Here is a 22,226-nt window from a genome sequence, read left to right on the forward strand (position 1 = left end):
ACTCCACATTCTAGGAGCAGTGAAACAAGGTCAAAGCAGTATCTTCAAATTATGACTCCAATGTTTTCCCACAGTAAGTAGAGTTTTAAGTTATGCCCAGGTCACTTGTTATTGTTTCAAGATAACCAATTCCACCAATTCCACCTCCAGGTAGCACCTACAAAAATTGACTTTGTTCCAGCAAAATAAAAATATCTGTATTTACTTATTTCTACTGCCTATGCATGAAAGTAGCTCGCATGGGAGCACTGAGCTGTTCTCAGTGTCAGTTCAGTATTATTCTCTCCTCTGAATTCCAGAGGGGCTAATTGTGCAAGAAGGACCAACAGAATCCATTTGCTACTTAAGCACATTTTTCAACATGTCCAGGTAACAATGACTCATTTGGGCCTCTGGGTGTATCATATACATGCTGTCTCCATCACAAATAATGGAGTGTCTCACTGAGCTGGCACACTAGACCAAGCTGAAAAAGGTGGGGCTGATTGGAGGTGGTGCTAAAACTCAGCAAGAATGCCAAATCACTGTAATACTTTCAGATTTCTAAATACACATATATATAAACAGACAACTTTCAAAGGGACCTGCTGAAAAAAAATGCTTACCATTTGTGTATTTATAAATGCATCAGCTCTTGAAAAATCTGACTTTTAAATATGCAGGTGTCACGAATGCAGTGATCTCTATATGTGCGCAGTGAAAACCTGGATTGTATCTGTCGTTCTTACTCAGCCTTACTGTTTTTGTATTCTGCTCCCTGATGACTTGGAGTCTAACGTCAAATCATCAACTCGTGCAGATTTGTTCAAAAAAGCACCCCAAATCCACATGAATACACAAACCTGTATCAATCAATCGATATATGCACTGCTACGTAATGGTTCATTAGTACAGAATACATATTCCAATATGGAAGTCACTGTGTGACTTCACAACTAATGGCCAACTTGCATTTTGCTACTTTGTAGCACTCCCCAGGCAACATCATATTTGCTCAGAACAGCTCTTAGCTTCCACCGTGCTGCATCCACCACCACCTGCAGCAGCAGGTTAGGTTCTTCTGTCATTTACAGCGGCACGGCAGAGGATTGCTCTCTTTCAGTTGTTTTTTGAATCAGATGTGTCAAACACATGAAATGTTCAAATGTGTCAAACACATCAAGTGTTTGAGTTGGGATGTGGTTTATCACTCAGATCTAAAATACCAAGAAAATAATTGGCGCAGGAAAGATAGAAAAGGGCCCAAGAATTTACAGATGTGGATGACTTACATAGCTGGCTGGCTGTACGGCACTTTGAGATGAATGCCTTGGCAGATTTATCCATGAGTGACAGATACTTCTTAAAATTTGACCATCTTTCCTCAGCTTTCTAACATCAAGGTCAAGTGGCCAGAACAGCTGATGAAGTGCAGTTAAACACAGGTAAGAAACGGTTCCAAGTTGGTCCTTGAGACAAAGCAGCAGTCAGTGGCTGAGAATGAAGGAGCTGCTGGGCATCCTACAGCAAATTGCCTTTGCTGACACTCCGCACACACCCAAATGTGTTAGAACAATTTTGTCTCTGGCATCTGACATTTTTCACTTTTTAAAACTAAACTTTCAGGCATCAAGAAAGCCATCCACGGATGTGATGGTTTCAGAGCCTTTTTAGAAATGGACTGGGCTTGGAATATTGGCAGTGCTTCTGCCTGACGGACCTCTGGTGAGATCACATCTGGAGTACCCTGTCCAGTTTAGGGCTCCTCTGTCCAAGAAAGGTGGGGAACTTCTAAAGAGAGTCCATTTAGGGCCACCAAGATGATGAGGGGTCTGAAGCATCTCCACTGTGAGGAAAGGCTGAGAGACCTGGGGCTGTTCTGCCTGGAGGAGTGAAGACCGAGTGGGGATCTCAACACTGTTTATAAACATCTGAAGCGCAGGAGCCAAATGGATGAGACCAGGCTCTTTTCAGTGGTGTGCAGCAATAAAGCAAGGAACAGTGGGCAGAAACTGGAATAGCGGAAGTTCCATCTGAATGTGAAGAAAAACTTCTTTACTTTGGGGGTGACAGAGCACTGGAGCAGGCTGCCCAGAGAGGCTGCGGAGTCTCCTTCAATGGAGAGATTCAAAACCTGCCAGGATACTTTCCTGTGCAACCTGCTTTAGCAGGAGGTTGGACTCGATGATTTCCAGAGGTCCCTTCCAACACCTACAACTCTGTGATTCTGTGATTCCAGTGTGTCTATGGACACTGGTGGAACCATTTACACTGCTTTCCAACGGGCACATCAGCGGGGAGATGGCTGCTGTGTGCAGAGCACGCTTGTCCATGGTATAACCACGCTGACTTAACAGGTGCTGTCTTTGTTGAGTTCAAGTTGCCTTCCGGAGTTGTACCACGGTATTCGGAATCGTTGGTGCACCTACAGCTATCGTCACCACAGCGCTCTGGAGGCCACGCAGTACCATGAGGAAAGCGGTAGATTTCGCCTAAATTCGATCGGAAGTTTTTAATGAGGCCACAACGTCCGCACCGAGAACTCGTGAAGGAATCAAAGCAGTCAGCGAGCCCGGCCGGGGCCACGCCGGTGCGGAGGGCGGGCTGGGAAAGCGCCGGGCCGGGCTGAAGGCGAGGCGGCTCCACGCCCCGCACCGCCGCTTAAAACCGCCGTCGAAAGGTGTGGCTTCGCCTTTCCTGTGCCGGCGGGGAGGGGACGGGACGGGACAGGACCGGACCGGACCGGACCGGACCTTTGCTCTTGCTGCAGCCGCCGCCACCACCGCCTGCAGCCTCCGCCGCCCAAGACCCGCTGCTTCGCCCAGCCGCCCTCCCTCACATCCCGGCCCCCGCCCGCCCTGCCGCCCCCTGAGCTCGGGCTCTCCGGGCGGTGAATGCCGCTCTCCCCTCCGGCTGTGGGTCGGCTGTCCCTCCGCTGCCCGCTTCGCCCTCTCTCCGTCCCGCCGCCATGAGCATGAACGGCGGCTCGCACCCGCGGATCAACACGCTGGGCCGCATGGCGCGGGCCGATTCGGGCACTGACCTGCGCTACGAGATGAGCTCCCATGTGGTGGGCGGCGGCGGCGGCGGCACCCACACTCACAAGACCTACTATTACCAGAAGACCTACGGGGGGGACTACGCCTCCGACGGGTACGGGTAGGTGGTTAGGCTCGCCGGTGGTTCTGTTGACCTCTTGGTCTCATTATTGATGCCACTGAGCATTGCTTCTGGAGTGCTGTTCGTGTTCAAGTCCAGCCCTGGCTTTATTGCTAGGACATCCTGATCGGATTGCAGCAGGATGAGAGTCCAGTGTATACAGTAAGCAAACAGCAGCTGGCAACTTGAAGGCTACACGAAGCTACGTGTGCCAGCTGAGAATCGGGCTTTTGGGAATTAGGGACCCTACCCAGTGGTGAGAGCTGTGCTTAGCATCTGCTGCCCAGGACCAATGAATGAAGGACCAAACTTGTGTTCTTCCCATATTTGTTTGTTGCTTTGCACAATTCTTAGTTCTTCATTTCACCTTTGGTTTCGTTTGTACCCTCTGATTAGCTGCTGCTGGGACATGTCCACTTACTGCTGCAGTAATACGAGAATACCTATTATTGCAATATAATTAGAGCAATGCAGTGCTTTACCAAGGGAGAGTGCGTGTTAGGACTCCGAAGTATTGTCACTGTGTTGCATTTTTGAGGGTCCGTTTTGCCAGCAATGCTCCACTACGAGGAGTTGTACTGCTTTTAAGAGGCAGACATGAAAATTTAATGACAGAGCATGTTGCTTCCTCACTGTTCTTCTTCCTGACTTCGTTCCAGCACTGTTACAGTGGTGTGACTTCCCTGTTAGTCTGGCTTTCACTAGAGAATAAATACTTGCCTTTTACTTAGCATTCTTTGGCTTTTGTTAGGTAATGCAAACAAGTACGTAGTTTGCTAGATGCTTCTTTCTTTACTTTTCAGTGGTCCCTTAGAACAGGCTTGATGAAGAGGTTAACAGTCTTCCATCAACATAGTTTCGACTCTCTGTAAGATAATGTTCTTACCTCTTTTTTGGCAAGGAAGTTACAATGAAACTTCCTTTTCACCTTATTCCAACATCTTTTTGTGGAACTAAAGACCCTTGTTAATGAGATTGAAGTACATATACGTATTTTATGTATAATGTACATGAAGAGGTCTGACCGTAACATTTATATAAGTAATTGCAGTATGTTCTATGTGCTTGCATCTTACGCATGGCATAGATTTGTTTTGGATTGGTGCTGACCTGAATGATGTGTCCCAAAAAATGATGGAAAAAAAACAGGCTTAATTTTGCACACGTGCAGAAAATGCTCTGAATCCTATGTGTGTTGTGCTTGCAGAACCAGGACCGTGGTCTCTGGAATTGGTTTTGGTTGTTGTTAAGCCTGATATTGTTAATGCTAAATTTCAGTATCAGTTACCAAACCTAAAGACAGAGGCTTCTTTTTTTTCAGTGAGGAAAATTCCTGTTGCTGAATTTTCAATGCAGTAGGATTCAACATAGGGTCTGGTCTTGTAAGATCTGGGGCGTATTCTGCCAAACAAGTCTGTGCTGAGTGTTACGTTAGTCACAGAGCAATATAAGCCGCTCCTTACCCTCAGGGCTCAGCAAGGTGCTTTTACAACGTTCCCAGTTTCTTCTGGCTTGGGAACTCAGGATGAGCTTGGCCCTGGGTACAGATACTCAGCTTGACGTTGAGTCACACACCTCTGAACTGCAAATTCATCAACCAAGTATTTATCAATGCCTTTGCAATGGGGAGATGCTAGCAGAGAAGAAGACAGTAGCAAGTTTTGCAGTTTTATGTGTCATGGCTGAGATCAGGCGAAAAAATAATAAAAAGAGCATAAGATTTGTGGTTACCAAGTAATGCATTGCTGCAAGAATTAATTGGTTTACACACAAGATATGTTTGAAGGTTGATGTAATGCCAGTGCCTTACATGTAGAAAAGGAGTCAGAAATTCACACTGAAGCCTTGAAATTACTTGCAGCGGGCTGGCAGACTGGGTAAATTTAAAATAAACAGATTCAGAATTGCAGTTTTGCCCATCCCGTTGGCCTTGTGGTGGTCTGCAGGATTCCACCCAAGGTGAATCGCTGTGCTGTGCTGTGCTGGCCATGAGAGCTGCCCCAGTGACAAACAGAACTATCAGAAAACAGAGAGTAAGGAATGTGCCTGAGCTGCCAAATGCCTGGTGTGCTAGCAGAGCCAGCAGGAGAACAGCTCTTATCAGTAGCTGGTAATGCTGCCACGAGGTAAAGAAACCACACTGTGCCTCTCCTAACTCACCTTTTTTATAGGTACCGGTGAGAGATCGGTTCCATTGCAAGCTATTCGTCTTTGAAAGCATGAAAACTGCTTTCAAGTGCAGCCATGTTTCAGGTGGCTGTTATTGGAGGGGCTGCAGTGCCGTGCCGTGCCGTGCCGTGGGCTCCAGGTGCACCTCTTTCCCAGAGTGAGCAGTGCAGACGTGTGTAGCCACCAGCTACTGCCTCTGCAAATGGTGCCTTTGCTCTCAGTGACTCATCCTGGTGGCAAAAGTCCCGCTCAGGAGTGTGAGAATTTCTACAAACAGGTGTGGCCGGACCCCTTGTGAAACCCTGCAGCTTCCACTGCAAGCACCTGGCAGTTTTAATGTGTCAGCACTGACTTTTTTGCACACACCTAAAAGGATTAAGAGCCCAGTAATGTGAGATACAGATTTCTTTTGAGATTTATCACGTTGCAGTCTACAAGTGTGTTCTGTGCTTTCAAATATGAAAGTGTTGGATGAGGCTGCAGCGTGCCAAAATGGAGCCAGTAAGAGCAAAGAATGCACAGAAGGAGAGCACGCAAGAAAATTCCTGGTCATGGAATCACAGAATCATTTGAGTTGGAAGGGAGCTTCAAAAGCCATCTGGTCCAACTCCCCTGCAATGCACAGATTGTTTGCTGACAGTTGTGTTTGGCTGTCAGAGTTCAATTAAACTGTATTCAGGCAAACTGTAGTTTAATTTTTGGTTGTATTTGCATGGATATTGCTATTAACCACCTTTTATCGGTTTCTCTCCAGTGTATTGGTCAGACTTTTCCTACAAATCAAATCCATTCCCTAACACTTGATTTCCAGGTGCACACAAACAGCTTGCTGATGACGGGTGCAGCCTGTGTGCTGGAGATTGCTGCTCCAGTTCAGGTTTTTCTTTTAACTTGTCTACCCTGACCATACCAGTAATCCCTTGATGAAGCTATTGCTTGTTCAAACAAGTTTGTGTGAATGGAGGAAAAAAAAAAAATAGGAGGTGCTATTGTTTTGCCTATTTTAGCCTCCTTGATGAATTATGGGAATTGCTTGATAACTTCGGAGCTGCAAGAAGACCTTTCTTAAAGCTTCTTTTACTTTTTGAATAATAATTAGGAAAAAAAAAAAGCGTTGAGTTTTTAAAAGGGTAAATATTTTGTAGAGCAAACAAAACATTAAACAGGGATTATTCTGACCTGTTGTGCACCCTCTTCAATCAGGTCTTTGGGTGAAAGTAACCCTTCTGTGCTTCTAAAGCATTGGGGAACTGTGAAGCAGTCCTGCGGTGCTGCCAGCTGGACGTGCTTCTGTGTGCCCCCTCCAGAGTGCTTGTCTGGACTCACCACCCTCTGACAACAGCAGCATCTGTTATTTCTTCTTTCTGGACAGTGGCAGCACTCATGGGGATAGCATTTACCAGTAAAGTGCAAACCTATTTCAGAAATACAGGGTTCACCAGCAAGGCAATGACTGAGCACAGCTCAGCTCAGTGGGCACTGAAGTGGAGAGGTGTTGCAGCAGGAACAGGCTGCAACAGGGTCTTGTGCTCTCCGTGTTTCTTTGGGAGAGCAGGAATGCAGCACAGCAAGGGAACCGTGTGTTCTGCCCTACGTGTGTTCTGCCCTACGTGTGTTCTGCCCTACGTGTGTTCTGCCCTACGTGTGTTCTGCCCTACGTGTGTTCTGCCCTACGTGTGTTCTGCCCTACGTGTGTTCTGCCCTACCGTGAGGTAACAGGCCTATTATACAGAGCGATGGCAGCATGAAGGTGCTCTCCCATCCCTAGAGCCACATCTTCACTTCTGCGGCCTTCACACAATTGTAGGAGTTGGAAGGGACCTCTGGAGGTCTTCTAAACAGCATGCTGCACAGAAAAGTGTCCAGATGGGTCTCGAATATCTGCAGAGAAGGAGATTTCACAGCTTCTCTTGTCAGCCTGTTCCAGTGTCTGTCAGCCTCACAGTAAAGAGATCTTTTCCCAATCAGAAGTGATTCTTCTGCGTTTTGAAGTATTCTCAGAGATTTAAAACAAAGACATTATCCCCAAATGTTTTCTTTTCTACCTTTAGTAATTAATGATTATTAAAATCAAGTCATTTTAATAAAGAATTTGGTTTCATAGTGCCGTTTTAAAATTCATAAGTTGCCTTCAAAATATATATTACAGTCTGGCATGTCAAGGTGCAGGTAGAAGGAGGTAGTTAAGGTCTGGAGCAGCCCGGGCTGTTTTGCTCAGCTCTGTTCCACAGGGTTTGCAGACACAAAGCATCATACCATTAACCAGGATCTTGCAAATGTGTGTATTTTTCAGTAGGTGCCCCTGTGCTCCTGTATTGTAAATCTGGCTGAAAGGTCCAAGCTCCACTTCCTTCCCTTTCTGTGCAGATAGTTGGAAGGTTTGAAAATTTCTTCTGTATTTACAGCTGTGCTCTAGACCAAGTGAAATTCTGGCCTATTCTTATTGCCTGGTGTGTCCGCAATGTTGATGCTGCAGGATCCCATTCACATGTTGAAGCTTTAGATGATGTCGGCTTAAAACCAAATCAAAATGTCATCGTGACTGCTATCAACAATTACTTTAATATTGTTCGTGTAAATGAGAAGAGAGAGGACAAGAGGGAATGAATTTAAACTGAAAGAGGGGAGGTTTAGATTAGGAAGAAATTCTTCACTCAGAGTGTGGTGAGACAGCGGCACAGCTGCCCAGAGAAGCTGTGGGTGCCCCATCCACAGAGGTGTTCAAGGCCGGGTTGGATGGGGCATCAGTCTGAGCTGGTGGTCAGCAACCCTGCCTACAGCAGGGGAGTTGGAAATGTATCTTTGAGGTCCTTTCCAATGCAAGCTATTCTATGATTCTAAAATACCATTCGTAGGTAAACCACTATGTGTGTTACGTGAGAACTGTCAGGGTCCTATGTCCTTCTGAGGGCCACAAACATCATTTTAAAGAGGACTTAGCTTACATGAGTGTACTTCAGAAGTCCAGGTTCTTTTGTGCCTCCACATTGTAATGCCACCGAGTTAGGATTTGCAAAGATGTCTATGGTCCAGTGTTTTTCTCCTTCCTGTACACTATTGTGTAGAATATGGTATTTCTTTGTTTGGATTTTTACTTCTACCTCAAGGTTGGATTGCTCCTTACTCTATGTAGGGGTTTTTGCTTTGATCTATTCATTCCCATTAAAGGCCTGTTGGCTTCAGGAGGAGGTGTATCAGAATCACAGAATCACAGAAACGTCAAGGTTGGAAAAGACCTACAAGATCATCCAGTCCAACCATCCAAATCAGAGTTGAGGGTTTTGAAACTGCTTATGAAATAAATACCTTCTCCTTGCATGGGTGACAAGTATTTTATTTGTGTCCGTGTTGGATTGTCCTCATTGCATCTGATAAATCAACCAATATATGTTGAGGTAAGCTTTTCTAGAGTATACTTGTGCAGCTAAATCCTCTTTGAGATGTAAAGGCCTCACATCATGTTGTCTTGGTGGAACTCTTCCTCTAGACCATAATCTCTTCTGTGGGCTTCTGCTGGTTCTGGCCGTGCCCCAGAATGCTGAGCTGCCGTGCTCTTTCCTGGTTTCATTTTGTGTGGCTACAACTTCTGCTGTTATTTTTGATTATGTCTTTATTTAGACAGACTAGAGAGCCTCAAATGTTTGCTGCTTTCTTCTTGTGAATGCCCCCATAGCAATAAACAAAGAAGTTACAGGTCTACATTTAAAGATTTTAGTAGTTCACACTGAAGCTCACGCTACAAGGCATTTATTCCTGCCTTCAATCCATTCTGCCCATCTGTATTAAGCCATCTTAAGCTTTCCAACTTTTTGAATTTTTGGGCAGTAATGCTGGATGTGGTATTCTAAAGCAGTGGAATGAACACACAATACTTACAATTCTGTATTTTACTGTCTACCAACTTGTTCTTGTAGTTTGGTTTTAAAAGCACCTTTTCTTCACAATTTCTCATAGTGTTAACTGTGACAGTCACTGTTTGGACATTATTCAGACTTCTCTCAGTGTAAGGTGAGCTAATCGCTTTGAGGTCAGTCAAGTTACACAGAACTCGGTGGAGGAATGCTAATTTATTAGAGTAGAGGTCTGGTTCCTTTGGCTTTAATGGACATCGGGCGTTTGTAGCTATCAGGAGATGATTACAAAAGCAATTGAAGAATAAAATACCCTTCTTATGTTCCAAAAAGAGAAAATCATGTGGAAGAATCGTCTCTCTTCTTTAGTGTTTCTTTAATGAGCGTAATTGTAGGTATAATTAATGTAAATTTTAGATGCAGTCAGATATGTCTCGATCCAAACACAACAGCGAGGCCTAAGGTGAAGGAATTATTTAGAAAAGGAAACCAATGGGGAAACCTGGCATAAAATCAGTTGTGCAGCTGCTTTCTTTAAGCTGTTTCCAAGATATACAGGCATGCATAGCACAGTAGGGTGTACGGTGTTTATGCAGCCAAAGGTCACGGTGTAAGCAAGAGTTGTGTGTGTACAGCTTGTTTTAGGTCATCCAGTGATTCTCCAGTCCTGCCTCTGTTTTCAAAGGTTTATTCCCAGACACTGACAAGAACAGCTTTAAAGTTTTTGTTACCACTTATTCAAGAAATGCTCATAGGAAGGAGAATGACAGGCTGCTAGAGGAAGAGCTACACACACTTCAGAAGCCCTCTTAAAGGGTACTGTTGAATGTTTCCCTTCACAGCAGTGATTTTTCCCAAGGACAGCTCTACCATGTGTCACAGTTCCTTTGGCTAAGTATGATCGGAGTCAATGGAAAGTTTTCCAGAGTATCCAAATGACATCCTGGTTATGTAGCGTTGGACGGGCTTGCACAGAAACAGTCTTTTTGATATTAGTGTTGTATGGAAGATTTGGGCCTCCAGTGGATTAAAATGGAGGATGTTACCTGCTATGAACACCGCAGTCAGAGAACTAGGCAAGGCGTGGAAGTCTCTTTGTTTCTTATCCTCTCTTAGTAAGGTTTACTTCAGCTCTACTGGCAAGCGCCTGGGTTTGGGAGCTGCCTGAGCTTGCTTGGGAGCTCTGATTCTATCAGCAAGGAATGATTCCTAGCTTGAAGCACCTCACCCACCTTCAACTAGCAGTGGCTCGCTTTGGTGGCAGGATCCCAAGGTGACCAAATCCTGGAAAAGCAGCCTTCTGGTGGTGCAGTTGCAGTGGATTATGTACAAGACAGTAGTAACGATCCCACTATCTACCTTTGCTGTTTTCTCCTCTAGTGTTTCTTAACTAGTAGTTTTACATGGCACCCCCAAGATTCCCTTTTACATAGCTGTGAAAAAACAGGTCCTTTGACTCCAGCCCCTATATCTGTTTTTGTAATAGCTTAAGCATCTTGTAATGCCTTTTTTGAAACACTGCACTGATTTTTTTTAATAATTTCCTCTTATAAAAAGGCCCTTTGTATACCTGTATAGACGTGTGTGTTCATGCACTTGCAGAGCACAGAATCCTGTGATCTTTTTATACTCTTTTAAGTTCAGTGGCTGGCATGATAGTATGCAATAATGTAACTACATTCTAATGTGTTGACTCTAAGAAAGATCATGAATAATTTATTTATACTGTGCTACTGTCAAAATTTCGTCTGTCAAAGCTGCAAATACCTGTACTGGAGGAAAACCTTTCTCTTAACTTCATGGGAGGCTCCATCTTCTGCACGATCCTGCGGTGAAGTTATTCCATGTCTGTTGATGCACGATGTCAAAGTTGCTCTACCACTGTGGAATCAGCATTAAACTTCACAGTGAAGATATGGTGGAGAGAGCAGACCAAGCATGTTTCTGCCTCCAAAGCTTAACTAGATTTCTTATTTCACGTAACTTCTTGTGGCTCTTGGGAATTCCTACTAAACATTTCTCTTTGTAAATTGTGCTTACTTTGTACTTACTTCATCTTATTCTTCTCTTTCCCAACAGTCAGAATGGAACCTGTACAGTTACCAGACGTCAGAACACCATTCAGGAGCTTCTGCAAAACTGTTCGGATTGCCTGATGAGAGCTGAGCTCATAGTACAACCTGTGAGTGCTTTTTCTTCTTAGAAAAAGTGATTATGAATATTTGTAGGGAATGAATGCTGCATTGTTAACTGAATACAGTGGCTGTGGTTCTTCATCTCTTTTCTACCCTTTTAGCTATTTACGTGAGGCAGCTGCCACTTACCCTTAGAGTGGAGTGACATACATCCTTACTGGATCTCTTGCTTCTGTCTACAGTCATTGATCAGTAAAACTGATTGACTTGCAGCTGGTTAAAATAAGGAGACCTTTTTGATTTTAAAAGGCAGAATGCAAAACCAAAAAAGAACAATAAAACACCTTTTGAACAAATTCTAATGCGTCTAATTTTTCATCTAATCAGTGATCAAGGCCACTACTGGTGAAGATGCTAATAATGTTATGGCCTTACCCTCCCTTAGTGTATCCTGCCAGGTGTCATAACCGTCATAAAAACCTTCACCACGTTTGTTTTTCCAGCTGATTTCTAAAGAAGCATTTGAAATAAGCTTAAAATCTGGTCAGCTGTTTCATCTGAGCTATGTACAGATGATCTTTGCTGTGTGCTTTGCTGTGTGTCACACAAACCCACTGTATCTGGGGATGGTTTACTTGTCACTAAGTCAAAGGAAGTGCAGGATGGTGAGCACATCTTGCTGTTGAGGCCATTGAGTTCTAGAATCTGTATGCAGTACTTGCAGTAGAGGAAATTTAATGTGCACTTTTTGACCCTCAGTGAACAGAGAATTCTTCTGGGAATGAACTCTGTTGTTAGCAGTTTATTTCCTTTTCAGTGGTACAGCATGTGAGAGCGTATTTGCATAAAAATCAATGCCATAGTAAACAATGCCTCTTGTTAAGGATTAATATTATTGCAGTGAAGTTAAAAGGAAGCGATGTTTAGTTCCAGCTTGGTGACACAACATTGCTGTTTTTTTGTTTGCTGTTTTTTTCCCGTGGGACTAAGTAACGAGGCCCATCAACATTTTCTTTGCAGAATCAAGTCACAGCTGGATTATGTTTAGTTCAGCATGGCTTTGTCAGTGCAGGATGACATCAAAAGGCCTTGTCTTCCTTCTCTGAAGCACCGTGACCATGCTGGTCCAGTGCACTGGAGACACCTGGCTATGCAGCTGATCCCAGGCAAACGAGATGCAGGGTGTATTTTGTGAGAAAAGAAGCAATGGCTGTAGCTCTTAGAATCTTAGGAAAAAATCTGAAGAATTGGGAGAAGAGATCACCAACTCCAGCTTGGACAGAATGTTTGATTCTTGTCTTCTAAACACAAAAGCCATTCCTACTTCATGAGGTCTTAAAAACTCAGTGCACTGAGTGCTGCCTTGGCTCCTCTGAAATAAAACTCAGTCATAATGTGCTGTTGTTTATGGAAATGTTTATCTGGTACTTTATTTAAAATTTTTTCTGTATGTTTTATTTGTGATTAGGACTTTCAAATGACTATGAATCTTTTAGTAATTGGACTTCAGCTAATTAAATCTGTCAATCAGAGACCTAGCAGTTGAAACCTTTTATTCTTCTTAAAAATTATTGGTCCTCATAGCATCACTCTTAAAACAATGTGAAGTTTATGCAGTAAATATTTAATCTCCATCTTTTTTTTTTTTTTTTTTTTTTAAATTTTAGGAATTGAAATATGGTGATGGTGTTCAGATTAGAGGAAACAGAGATCTGGAAGAATGTTTTGCACAGGCAAATGACCAAATGGACATCCTGGATGGGCTGATCAGAGAGCTAAGGCAGATGAATCAGCCCTGTGAAATGTATCAGAAAAGGTATTACCAGGGAAAGGCTGGGGCAGAGAACGTGATTGATATAATCCTGTGGTATTTGAAACATTCTCTGATGTGGCAGGCAGAAAATAATAACATAGAAAGAAATGGTAGTGATTTTTTTTTTAATGTCTTGGTTGTCACAATTTAATTTTAGACATGATATATTTTTTTTTTACAACCTGTGCTATCAGCATTTATTTTTGAATATCTAATGGTTCAGTAAAAGATGGGAACTGTATTGTTTTTATGTTTTCTGGGTGTTTGCCTGATAGAAAGTAACTGGTTCCTTCCCTTTCAGGCTGCTTCAACTTCAAGAGCAAATGCGTGCTCTGTACAAAGCCATCAGTGTTCCCCGTGCCAGGAGGGCCAGCTCCAAAGGTGGTGGTTGCTACTCCTCTCAGAGTGGTTCAGGCTGGGATGAGTATACAAAACGTGTCACAAGTGAATGCTTAAATTGGATGAGGCAACAGAAGGTAAATCTGTACAAAACCTAGAGACAGTGATAAAACCTAATTTTGCTTATGAATATCACCTTGTCATGCAGTGATGTTATGAATGCTAGTAGGGCATTAAAACTATGTTTAGATGATAGTAAGTTGTTCCAAGTTCCTCTTTTTTTTTTTTTCCTGTTCTTTGCAGCATTTTATGAGTGGCGAGTTTCCGCTAAAATACAAAAATGGATTTGGAGATCTTCTTTTGCAGGGGAAAAAGTGGAAGTCAGATTTGAAAACAAAAAATGAGACACAACTGTTAACATAACAAAAGACATTGGCATGTTTGTGCTAGAGATTATGGTGTTCATTATTTCCTTCCTTCCTTCCTTCCACATATTTCCTTAATGCTTTTTAACTCTTTACAGATGAGGCCAACTTCATAGATTTAACTACTACCCAGTATTTTGCAATTTTTCTTCCTCTACTACATTCTTATCAAAGTGGGAGCTAGAAGGTAGAGTTAACTTCCACAGGACTAAACTTCCAGAAGTTGCTGCCTTAAAAGCAGCTTCAGCATTTTCATGTGTACCTGTTGCATGCACAGAATAAATTTGCCTATCCACAGCTGTTGATGGTATGGCCTGGAGTAGAAGCATGCATTAAGAGCCTGAAGTGTTCTTGTGCTGCTGGTGTGGAAGTTTTGTGTTTGTAGTTGGACAGCACTTACTGAGAGATAGTTAGGAGAAAAAGGAACAGGGAGGCCCGAGACAGAATTTGCAGACTCCCTGTAATTTGAAGTTGCAGTATTTTTATCTCTCTTTTATTAGGTTGTTGCTTAGTGATCCTGTCATTGTTATCTACGTATGGTGTTTACCAGGTGGCTGCTATGCAAACCAAATGAGCAGGGGAGAGCTGTGTACAGTTCCCATACTTATGTGAGTGCCAGTCATAGTCTGGTCTTCCAGTGCCCTCCCGTATCACGACCTGTCTTAGAGGAAGAAAGGGAAGTGGAGATGCACTCCTTTGAGTGCTAACATTTACAGGCATTGTGCCAGTAGAGCAGCAGCAGATAATGATTGCTCTTCACGTACTGTGGGAGAGCAGGCTGATTATCAGACCTGCCATGGCTTGAGGAATGATGTTGGACAGACACTGGGCCTCCTTCCAGTGATGAAAGATTCTGAACATGCTGCACCTCGCAGAGATGCCAGTGACTCCCTGCTCAGGCACCCCTCACTGAGCAAGCACTTTACAGCTGAGTTCCCACACAATAGCTGCAGTGAAAGAAAAAGACTCACTCTCCTTTTCAGTCTCTAAAGCAAAGCTGAGGCTTCCTATTTGGCTTTTGAGCTTTTTTGTTTTTTTAGGGAAGGTTTATTTTCAACTTTGCAGCGTACCTCTCCTTCCCTCTCTCTTACTATCGGCTCATGTTGTGACCAAGATAACATGATGAGATAGCAGAAAAAAAGTCTGAGCAGCTATGGTGGTTTTCTGCCTGTGTTTTTTGTATCTTGTGTCCGGATGGTGTGCTGACAGGAGAGCCAGGTGGTAAGAGGGCTGGTCAGATTTCCATTGCAAAATTAAGGAAGGTGGACTGATATCCAGAGAGCCTTTGTTTGCATGTTGGCAGTCTTTCAAGTCTGTTGCTACGGACTCTCTCGACTGTATAAACATAATTGAGAAGGGTCAAAGTCCTCTAACTTTTAGATAGCTGAATGTAAAATGGTTTCATTTCTCAGAACATTTTCAGCCCTTGCCTTTGAACCCCTACGCCTGAGTGTGGTTCAGGCTTAATTGACATCTGTTGACTCATAGAGATTTGGCCCCAGGCTGGTAATTACCAAATTGAGTCCCAACCCAAGATTAAGATACATAATTCTCTACAGTGCATATGCTCACAGAGGCATTCATGAAAGGATGGATTGTGATTGTCTTCACAGAGCAAAAGATGCTTTGGAATTTGAGGATTTGAGCTGTCAATTTGGTGGATTTTAGTATTTGCAAATAATGAAACCAAGAACTGGAGTCAGACAGTTTTCAAGCTAGGAATTATCCAGGTGTATTACTGTTCTTTCAAATGCTGTTTCTAGAGATTTTTCTTCATCATCCTATAATAAAAGTTGCCAAAGTACAAGACAAACAACATGTTTTATAATCTTTTCAATTTATTTAATACATAGCTTGGCTTCTTTTTTTTTTTGTTTTTCTTGTTTGTTTTTTGTTTTTAAATTAATTACTTGTTTTTTTTTGTCTGGCTTGACTGAATTTAACTGAAGTCAGTGGTGTTACTTGTATGTAATTAAAATGGTATGTAGTGTACTGGACTGCACAACACGATTGTACATTTTCACATGTATTATGAACAGTGTTGTAGAAAACTTTATACTAATGAGTGTGCTTCATCTTATCTAATTTCAAACTTAAGTATATTCCCTACTTTGTTTCTTCTATTTTGAGAGCCTCTCACACAGTTGAAGTAAAGGCAATTTAAAGACATTTTTAACCCCCATTCTAAATTACAGCGCAGTTTTACTTCTTACTGCATGATCATGTTTCTTTCAACCTTGTTGCTCTGATTTAGGTTATTGTGTCTTGTTTGAAATGAAAGTACAAATGCTGTCCCTTTTTCCTAGGCTGAAATGGAGCTGGTGAAATGGGGGTTTGATGCAGCATCCATTGAGCAACAGATTAGTGACCACAGAAGAACTCACAATGCCATTGGAGACTATCGCTGGCACCTGGACAAAGTCAAAACAGATCTGGTAATTACTGTCTTCCCTTATGCATTGCTTGGTCTGGATTTGTAACCTTGGCTTGCCAATGTTCCGCTGCAGCAAGTAACAATGAACAGCAGAGCTTCTCTTGAGAAAGCATTGATGTAGTGATAGCAACAACTTTCCATTGTAATATTTATTATTTCACAATTATTTTGTGCTCCACTTCTTTCCTTATAATTTTATAATGAAAATTTAGTGTTATTTAATGTTTCATCATTGTGTACCCACACTGGCAATTATGTATTGGGATATTTTTGGTGAGAGAATGGCCAAGGGTTATTGTTTTCATTTTCTTAAGTTAACATAAGGAAGTGAAAGGATTATGTAGGTGCTTAGCCCAAACTGTGGGCTAAGTTTAGAACTTTTTTGTGTTTGTTTAATCCTTTTGCAGTTTCTCATCTGTCTAAGTTTTGTGATTGGAATAAAGAAGTGCAGTAGTTAATTTCTTCAGTTATTAGCCCAACAGCTAGGTGTAGGAGAAAGGCTTACTTTATCTCAACTCTTTTCTGTTAATTCCTCACGTGTACAAGAGGAGAGGGAGTTGGATCTAAAGGAAAAAGGATTCAGTTCTGGAGCTCTGTTTTCTCAGACAAGCTAGAGTGGAAGGGTTATTTTTCCCTTGTTCCTTCTACTTATTCAAAAAGTAGGAAGGGTAGCCCTATCAATTATTAGTTCCAAGGTTATGCACACTCCCATTCATAGAAGCAAGAATAAAATCAGAGCATGCTGCTCAGGTCATAATTTACACTACTTCATAGTCTTTACAAAGCTCAAGGACTGGATTGTTCCCCATAGCCATCTAGAGTCTGACTCAGAAAGAGATCCAATTTTGGAAGCTGTTGTGGTATTACAAGGTTTATGTTCAACCTTGCTTATGAACATCTCTGTGGGAAATTTGTTTGCTCAAGTCTTGTTTTTATACTTCTGGTCCTCCACTGGTGCAAACCTGCTGCTGACCTGTTTGGGTCCGTTGCAGACATTGTGAATTACCACCTGAAGTTTTAGCATTGTGGTGCTGGCTCTGTAAAGAAAGGCAATTTCTAAAAGGCACACTACATGTTTGCTCTTTATTTCAGCGTGAGAAGGCTGCCGTTCATCAGCTGGAGGAAGAATACGAAGGACTGCTGGTGAGCACAGGATGTTTTCATGTCTGATGCCTTCTATGATAAATGTTTTTTGTTCTAACACTGGTGTGAGAGCCAATATAGATGCATATATAAATAGTGCCATTCAGCAGTGCTTTGTAGCTTATATGAGGCTCAGTTTGAAGCACGAACTTGAGATTAATTCATTGCCAGGTTTATAATTGATTTACCCTCACCAGAAAGTTCCTACTTTGCACCAGGTGAAGGTGTTGATCACTAAGCAGGTGCAGAGTAGTAGTCTACTTCCTTAATAGGAACTGATATAGCAGCAAAGTTGGTCTATGTTAGGAGGACTGTGTGTCTTGCCCATGTCATCATGTAAAACACAGAGAATCTTGTGCAAATTATAGACTTAACCCGTGGGATTGGAAGCTGTTTCCTGTGTGCATTTCAAATAGCAGATATGCAGTATGATGCAAGGATAGAGAAAGAATCTTTTCATGAATTATTATCTGTGCAAAAGGCACTGGTACAAAATGAAGGGTATACTATCAGCAGCAAATGGAAGTAAAAGCCAGGTTAAATTTTCAGGCGTTTTATTTTCCCCATGTCTTTTTGCTTGCCTGCCTGCACATCTGCTGCATTTGTTTGAAATGACTGAAGAACCTGGTGACTTCAGATCCCTGTTGTTCTTCAAATCCGTGCATGTTATCCCTTGTCCATTGCCAGCAGATTTTATAGCTGTGCAGATTTTACTGTTATTCTTAGTTCAGATAAAAAACGCATGAATGTGCATGCTGTTCTCTTGGCTTCCCCTTCTCCACCCAGCACAGCCTCTTCTGTGTTTATTGCTTCTCATTTTGGAATTCCTTGCAGAAATACTCCTTTGAGAGAATGGATCAGCTCCGTCAATTCCAGAACCTTATCCAAGCAACCAGCAGAGAGATCATGTGGATCAATGACTGTGAGGAAGAGGAGCTTCTCTATGACTGGAGTGACAGGAACACAGATATCTCCAGGAAGCAGGAGGCCTTCTCTGTAAGATACCACAATTCCTTCTGCTTGCCCTGGAATTTTCTTTTGGCATATTGAGGGAGGAGCAGCTTGTCTCAGGGGAACTGATCATGGCATTTCTTCACTAAGAATCTATTGATTTTTTTTTGTTTGGTTGGTTTGTTTTTTTATTGTCAAAACACTGTTGGATTAAGTACTATGTGACAACCTTTTGAATCAAGATTAAACATCAACTGGAAGATAATACTCACACTCAGTCACCTATGTATTCATTTGACCTTGGATACTAGCTTTATCAGTACAGTTCATTGAGGGCTAGTAATTACACGTAGCCTGTGCATGCATGCTAAACTAGAGGACTTGAATCAAGCTGTCCAGTTCTCCCTGTTAGGGCTTATGCAGGGGCTAGTGATCCCTGATGTGGTCCTGATCTCTTCAGCAGGTACTAGGGGTACACATGAGGGAGCTACTCTCTTTTCCCCTGATGGTCTCAGCACATTGAGAGCACCATCAGGACTGGCTTGCAGTTCTCCTAATTGTTTTCTGTGGGTACAAATGGAAATTGAGCATGTGTTTCTTTAGCCAGTGTTGGTGCTGGTCATCAGAGTGAAAGAGAAATGAAAGTCACACCATTAAGGAGATTCTCTATTCTTTTTCAGTTGGTTGTTATGAATCTTGCAAGATACACTAATTCTTGCTTTCATCATTCCTCTTCAACAAGAAAAGCTGCATTTTGGGTGCTTTGCTCTATGAAGTGGCAAGCCTAGAGACTAGAACTAAAATGACCACCTTCTTTGATTCTTCTGACTTCATATGTAGCTTCAGTGCATTTAGTAGAATTCACATGCACTGTTAGCAGGGATAATTTTATACAATCATTGCTTTTATGCAATCATTATGCAAACTACCAGGAAAAAGTTAAGTAAATCACTCTAAGTTCTGTGCCTTTGGAAGCTCATTTAACACTGTGTTTTGGTTATTAGAAACGTATGAGTGAACTGGAGCTTAAAGAAAAAGAACTCAACAAGCTAAAGCAAGAAAGTGACCAGCTTGTGCTCAACCAGCACCCTGCATCAGACAAAATTGAGGTGAGTTAAGCTTCATGTGATTTAACTTGCTCCTTTAGTTGCTGTATGGGAAAAGTTTGTAGTGAAAGTCGACAAATGAAATGCTGCATTTAGACATGAGATCAGCTGGCTTGCCAAAAACCCTATCAATTTTTATCCAATTGTGAGAACTGCTCTAGTAAATGTTACTACCTCCTGCAAACCTGCAGACACAGCTACTGAAGACTTCTTAAGAGCTTGAGAGATCTCATTGCTACCAAATTTGATGATGGATGCATGTAAAAATTAATATGGGGGCTTAGGGAGTTGTCTAAATATGTTGAAATTGCTATATTTCATGTGAGTTAACTTCAGTGCAGTGGAATATAGTAGGAAGACATGCCATTCTCCTGCTATCTCAAGAGGCATGTTTTGAAGATAGCCACACCCTCTAAGGGTTTATGTTTAATCTAGTGCAAATACTTTTTGCAGCTGAAATTTATGTATGTTTCTACACCTTAATCAAGACTAAGGAAAAATCTTAGTCTTTAGGAAATGCTGTTGTTTTAAATGTGTGAAAGAACCCACAAAAACAGAGTTCTTTCTCCTTTTCAATATGTTTAGTTTGTAATTTGCTATCGTACTGTGTAGAATTCACTTATAATTCACTGTGTGATCAGTTTCTGCCTTAAAGAAAAATCATTGTGGGCTTCAGCAGTGAAGTAAAAAGCAGTATGTAACTTTCCAAATGATTTACATGAAGGGTATGTGAGACGTCTTGCTATAGAAGTAGCCATCATGAAAAACTGTTTGACAGTTCCCCTTGGAAGGAGGACAGTTTGCCATTGAAATGTTTCATGTACACTGCTGTTTTTGCATTTCACCCCTTTGTTCATGCACTTCAGGCTTTATGCTGATCAAACAAAATTCAAGCCAAGAACAAGTTTCTCTTTATAACCCACAAACAGGTATGTAACTGCCTTCAGTTAGGTAGACACTTAGAAGCAGGGAAACTATTTGCATGAGTTACCTCATTCTGGTGTACATTAGTTTGCTCTAGTAGATATTTACTCTCTACAGAAATTCAAATTAAATAATTGTGCTTGAGTCTGGATACAGAAGAGAGATCCATGTGGTAATTTGAGTTCTGGATATTATTTGTTCTCTTAGGCCTACATGGACACACTGCAAACTCAGTGGAGCTGGATTCTTCAGATCACCAAGTGCATTGATGTTCATTTGAAAGAGAATGCAGCTTACTTTCAGGTGGGTAGTGATTACTTACTTTTGTATTATGTAAGTACTAGGCAAGTACTTGTTCACAAATGGTTACTTTAAACTTCATGTTCTCGCATCAAAACATTTAAAACATACACACAAAAAGAACTGACTTACTTCTAAGAGCTCACTTCACTAGCTAGCAATACAGGGTAACATAAAACTGTGTTTATGCTTTTCCACCAGTAAGAATTGTGACGGCTGTCTACGTGCTTTGCTCATGTTAGGGTTTTAAGAAATTAGTTGACAAATTGTGAATGTGATTAATAGTTTGTGGGAGATCTGTCCCATCCTTCAAAAGTTTGGTTAAAAGCGTAAATCCTACCACAGGTATTTTTTCTGTACCAAAATCTTCTTAAATCCATGCACAATTAGATGCAACACAGCGTTATCGAACTGTTGTAAATGCTGCAGTTCTGCTGGATGTGAACTGGGATTTCTCATGAAAGGAGTCCATTAATTTGTGGTAGACATTTCTGTGAGAACTGTGTGCAACTGAAATCACAACTCTTTTCCTGTAGTTCTTTGAGGAGGCCCAAGCTACAGAGAGCTATCTGAAGAATTTACAGGACTCCATCAGAAAGAAGTTCATATGTGATAAGAGCATGTCACTTCAGAGCTTGCTGGAGCAGATCAAGGAGCTGGAGGTACTGTTCCATCCTACTCACAGATAGTGTTCTGCCTTGCATGGATAACAGTTGACCCCTTTAGAGACCAAATATTAACCCAAATATAATGGAATGTTGATAAACAGTACTGAGTGAACTGGAATCATTAATGATATATTCATCTCCTTTTCTTGAGATAGCCTACAAATGGGTACAAAAAACAACAGGTTGTTAAAGTTGCAAAAATAATTTATTTGTTGTTTCTCTTCTCTTTCTTCAAGCTACAATTTTACATTATAGGGTTAAGACTCATCCCCCTGTAGATAAAGGAATTTTTGCCTACAGTGAGCTCCAGATATATGCCTCTAAATAAACCAGTGGGAACTAGATGTGGTTTCTTTTTAGAATGAGTTTTTAACCTACAGTTGATCTTTGCAGAATGAACGAGAGAGAATTCTTGAATACAAGAGGCAAGTGCAGAGTTTGGTGAATAAATCCAGGAAGATTGTGCAGCTGAAGCCACGTAACCCAGATTACCGGAGTAACAAGCCCATTATACTCAAGGCTCTGTGTGACTACAAACAGGATCTGGTAATGTGTCCCTTTTTTAGCTGAAATGAAAATAACGTAAACTAAAATATGGCAAGTGATTTAGTAGACAAACAATTGAGCTGATAGGTGTAACATTTTTGCAAGTAGGAGTATGAAGTTAATGGTGGTGATTTCTTCCTCTGAAGTGTTGGATATGCTGAAGTTTATTTCTGTGTTGTCTCTTAACAGCATGCTTACATGTATTTTCTACTTGCTCTTTTTGTTATTGGTTCCCAGTTACCTAGTTTTCCTATGTTTTATCTGTAAAACCTTTTTTACCTGAT

At 41.8% G+C, this 22,226-nt stretch overlaps 1 protein-coding gene and 1 long non-coding RNA gene across 5 annotated transcripts in view; one reads left to right on the forward strand and one right to left on the reverse strand.

Moving 5' to 3' along the window:
* Positions 1-1,967, reverse strand: part of LOC122155244 — an 8,891-nt gene extending 6,924 nt beyond the window's left edge. The window contains exon 1 of the long non-coding RNA XR_006167188.1: positions 1,272-1,967. This is a non-coding gene — a long non-coding RNA (uncharacterized LOC122155244). The remainder of the gene's footprint in view (positions 1-1,271) is intronic.
* Positions 1,968-2,932: 965 nt separating this feature from the next.
* Positions 2,933-22,226, forward strand: part of LOC122171901 (desmoplakin) — a 37,113-nt gene continuing 17,819 nt past the window's right edge. For 3 of the 4 annotated variants that reach the window (XM_042839762.1, XM_042839764.1, XM_042839765.1), the window contains exons 1-11: positions 2,933-3,138; positions 11,238-11,340; positions 12,961-13,109; positions 13,408-13,582; positions 16,177-16,305; positions 17,397-17,447; positions 18,282-18,443; positions 19,403-19,507; positions 20,636-20,731; positions 21,265-21,390; positions 21,790-21,942. In XM_042839762.1, coding sequence (XP_042695696.1) covers positions 2,948-3,138; positions 11,238-11,340; positions 12,961-13,109; positions 13,408-13,582; positions 16,177-16,305; positions 17,397-17,447; positions 18,282-18,443; positions 19,403-19,507; positions 20,636-20,731; positions 21,265-21,390; positions 21,790-21,942 — 1,440 coding nt within the window. In that variant the 5' untranslated portion in view covers positions 2,933-2,947. The remainder of the gene's footprint in view (positions 3,139-11,237; positions 11,341-12,960; positions 13,110-13,407; positions 13,583-16,176; positions 16,306-17,396; positions 17,448-18,281; positions 18,444-19,402; positions 19,508-20,635; positions 20,732-21,264; positions 21,391-21,789; positions 21,943-22,226) is intronic. The other variant, XM_042839763.1, reaches the window with a different exon arrangement.

This window comes from Centrocercus urophasianus, unplaced genomic scaffold, assembly GCF_019232065.1.
Source record: "Centrocercus urophasianus isolate 14NV4802_14NV808 unplaced genomic scaffold, USGS_Curo_1.0 seq_11, whole genome shotgun sequence".
Lineage (NCBI taxonomy): Eukaryota > Metazoa > Chordata > Aves > Galliformes > Phasianidae > Centrocercus > Centrocercus urophasianus.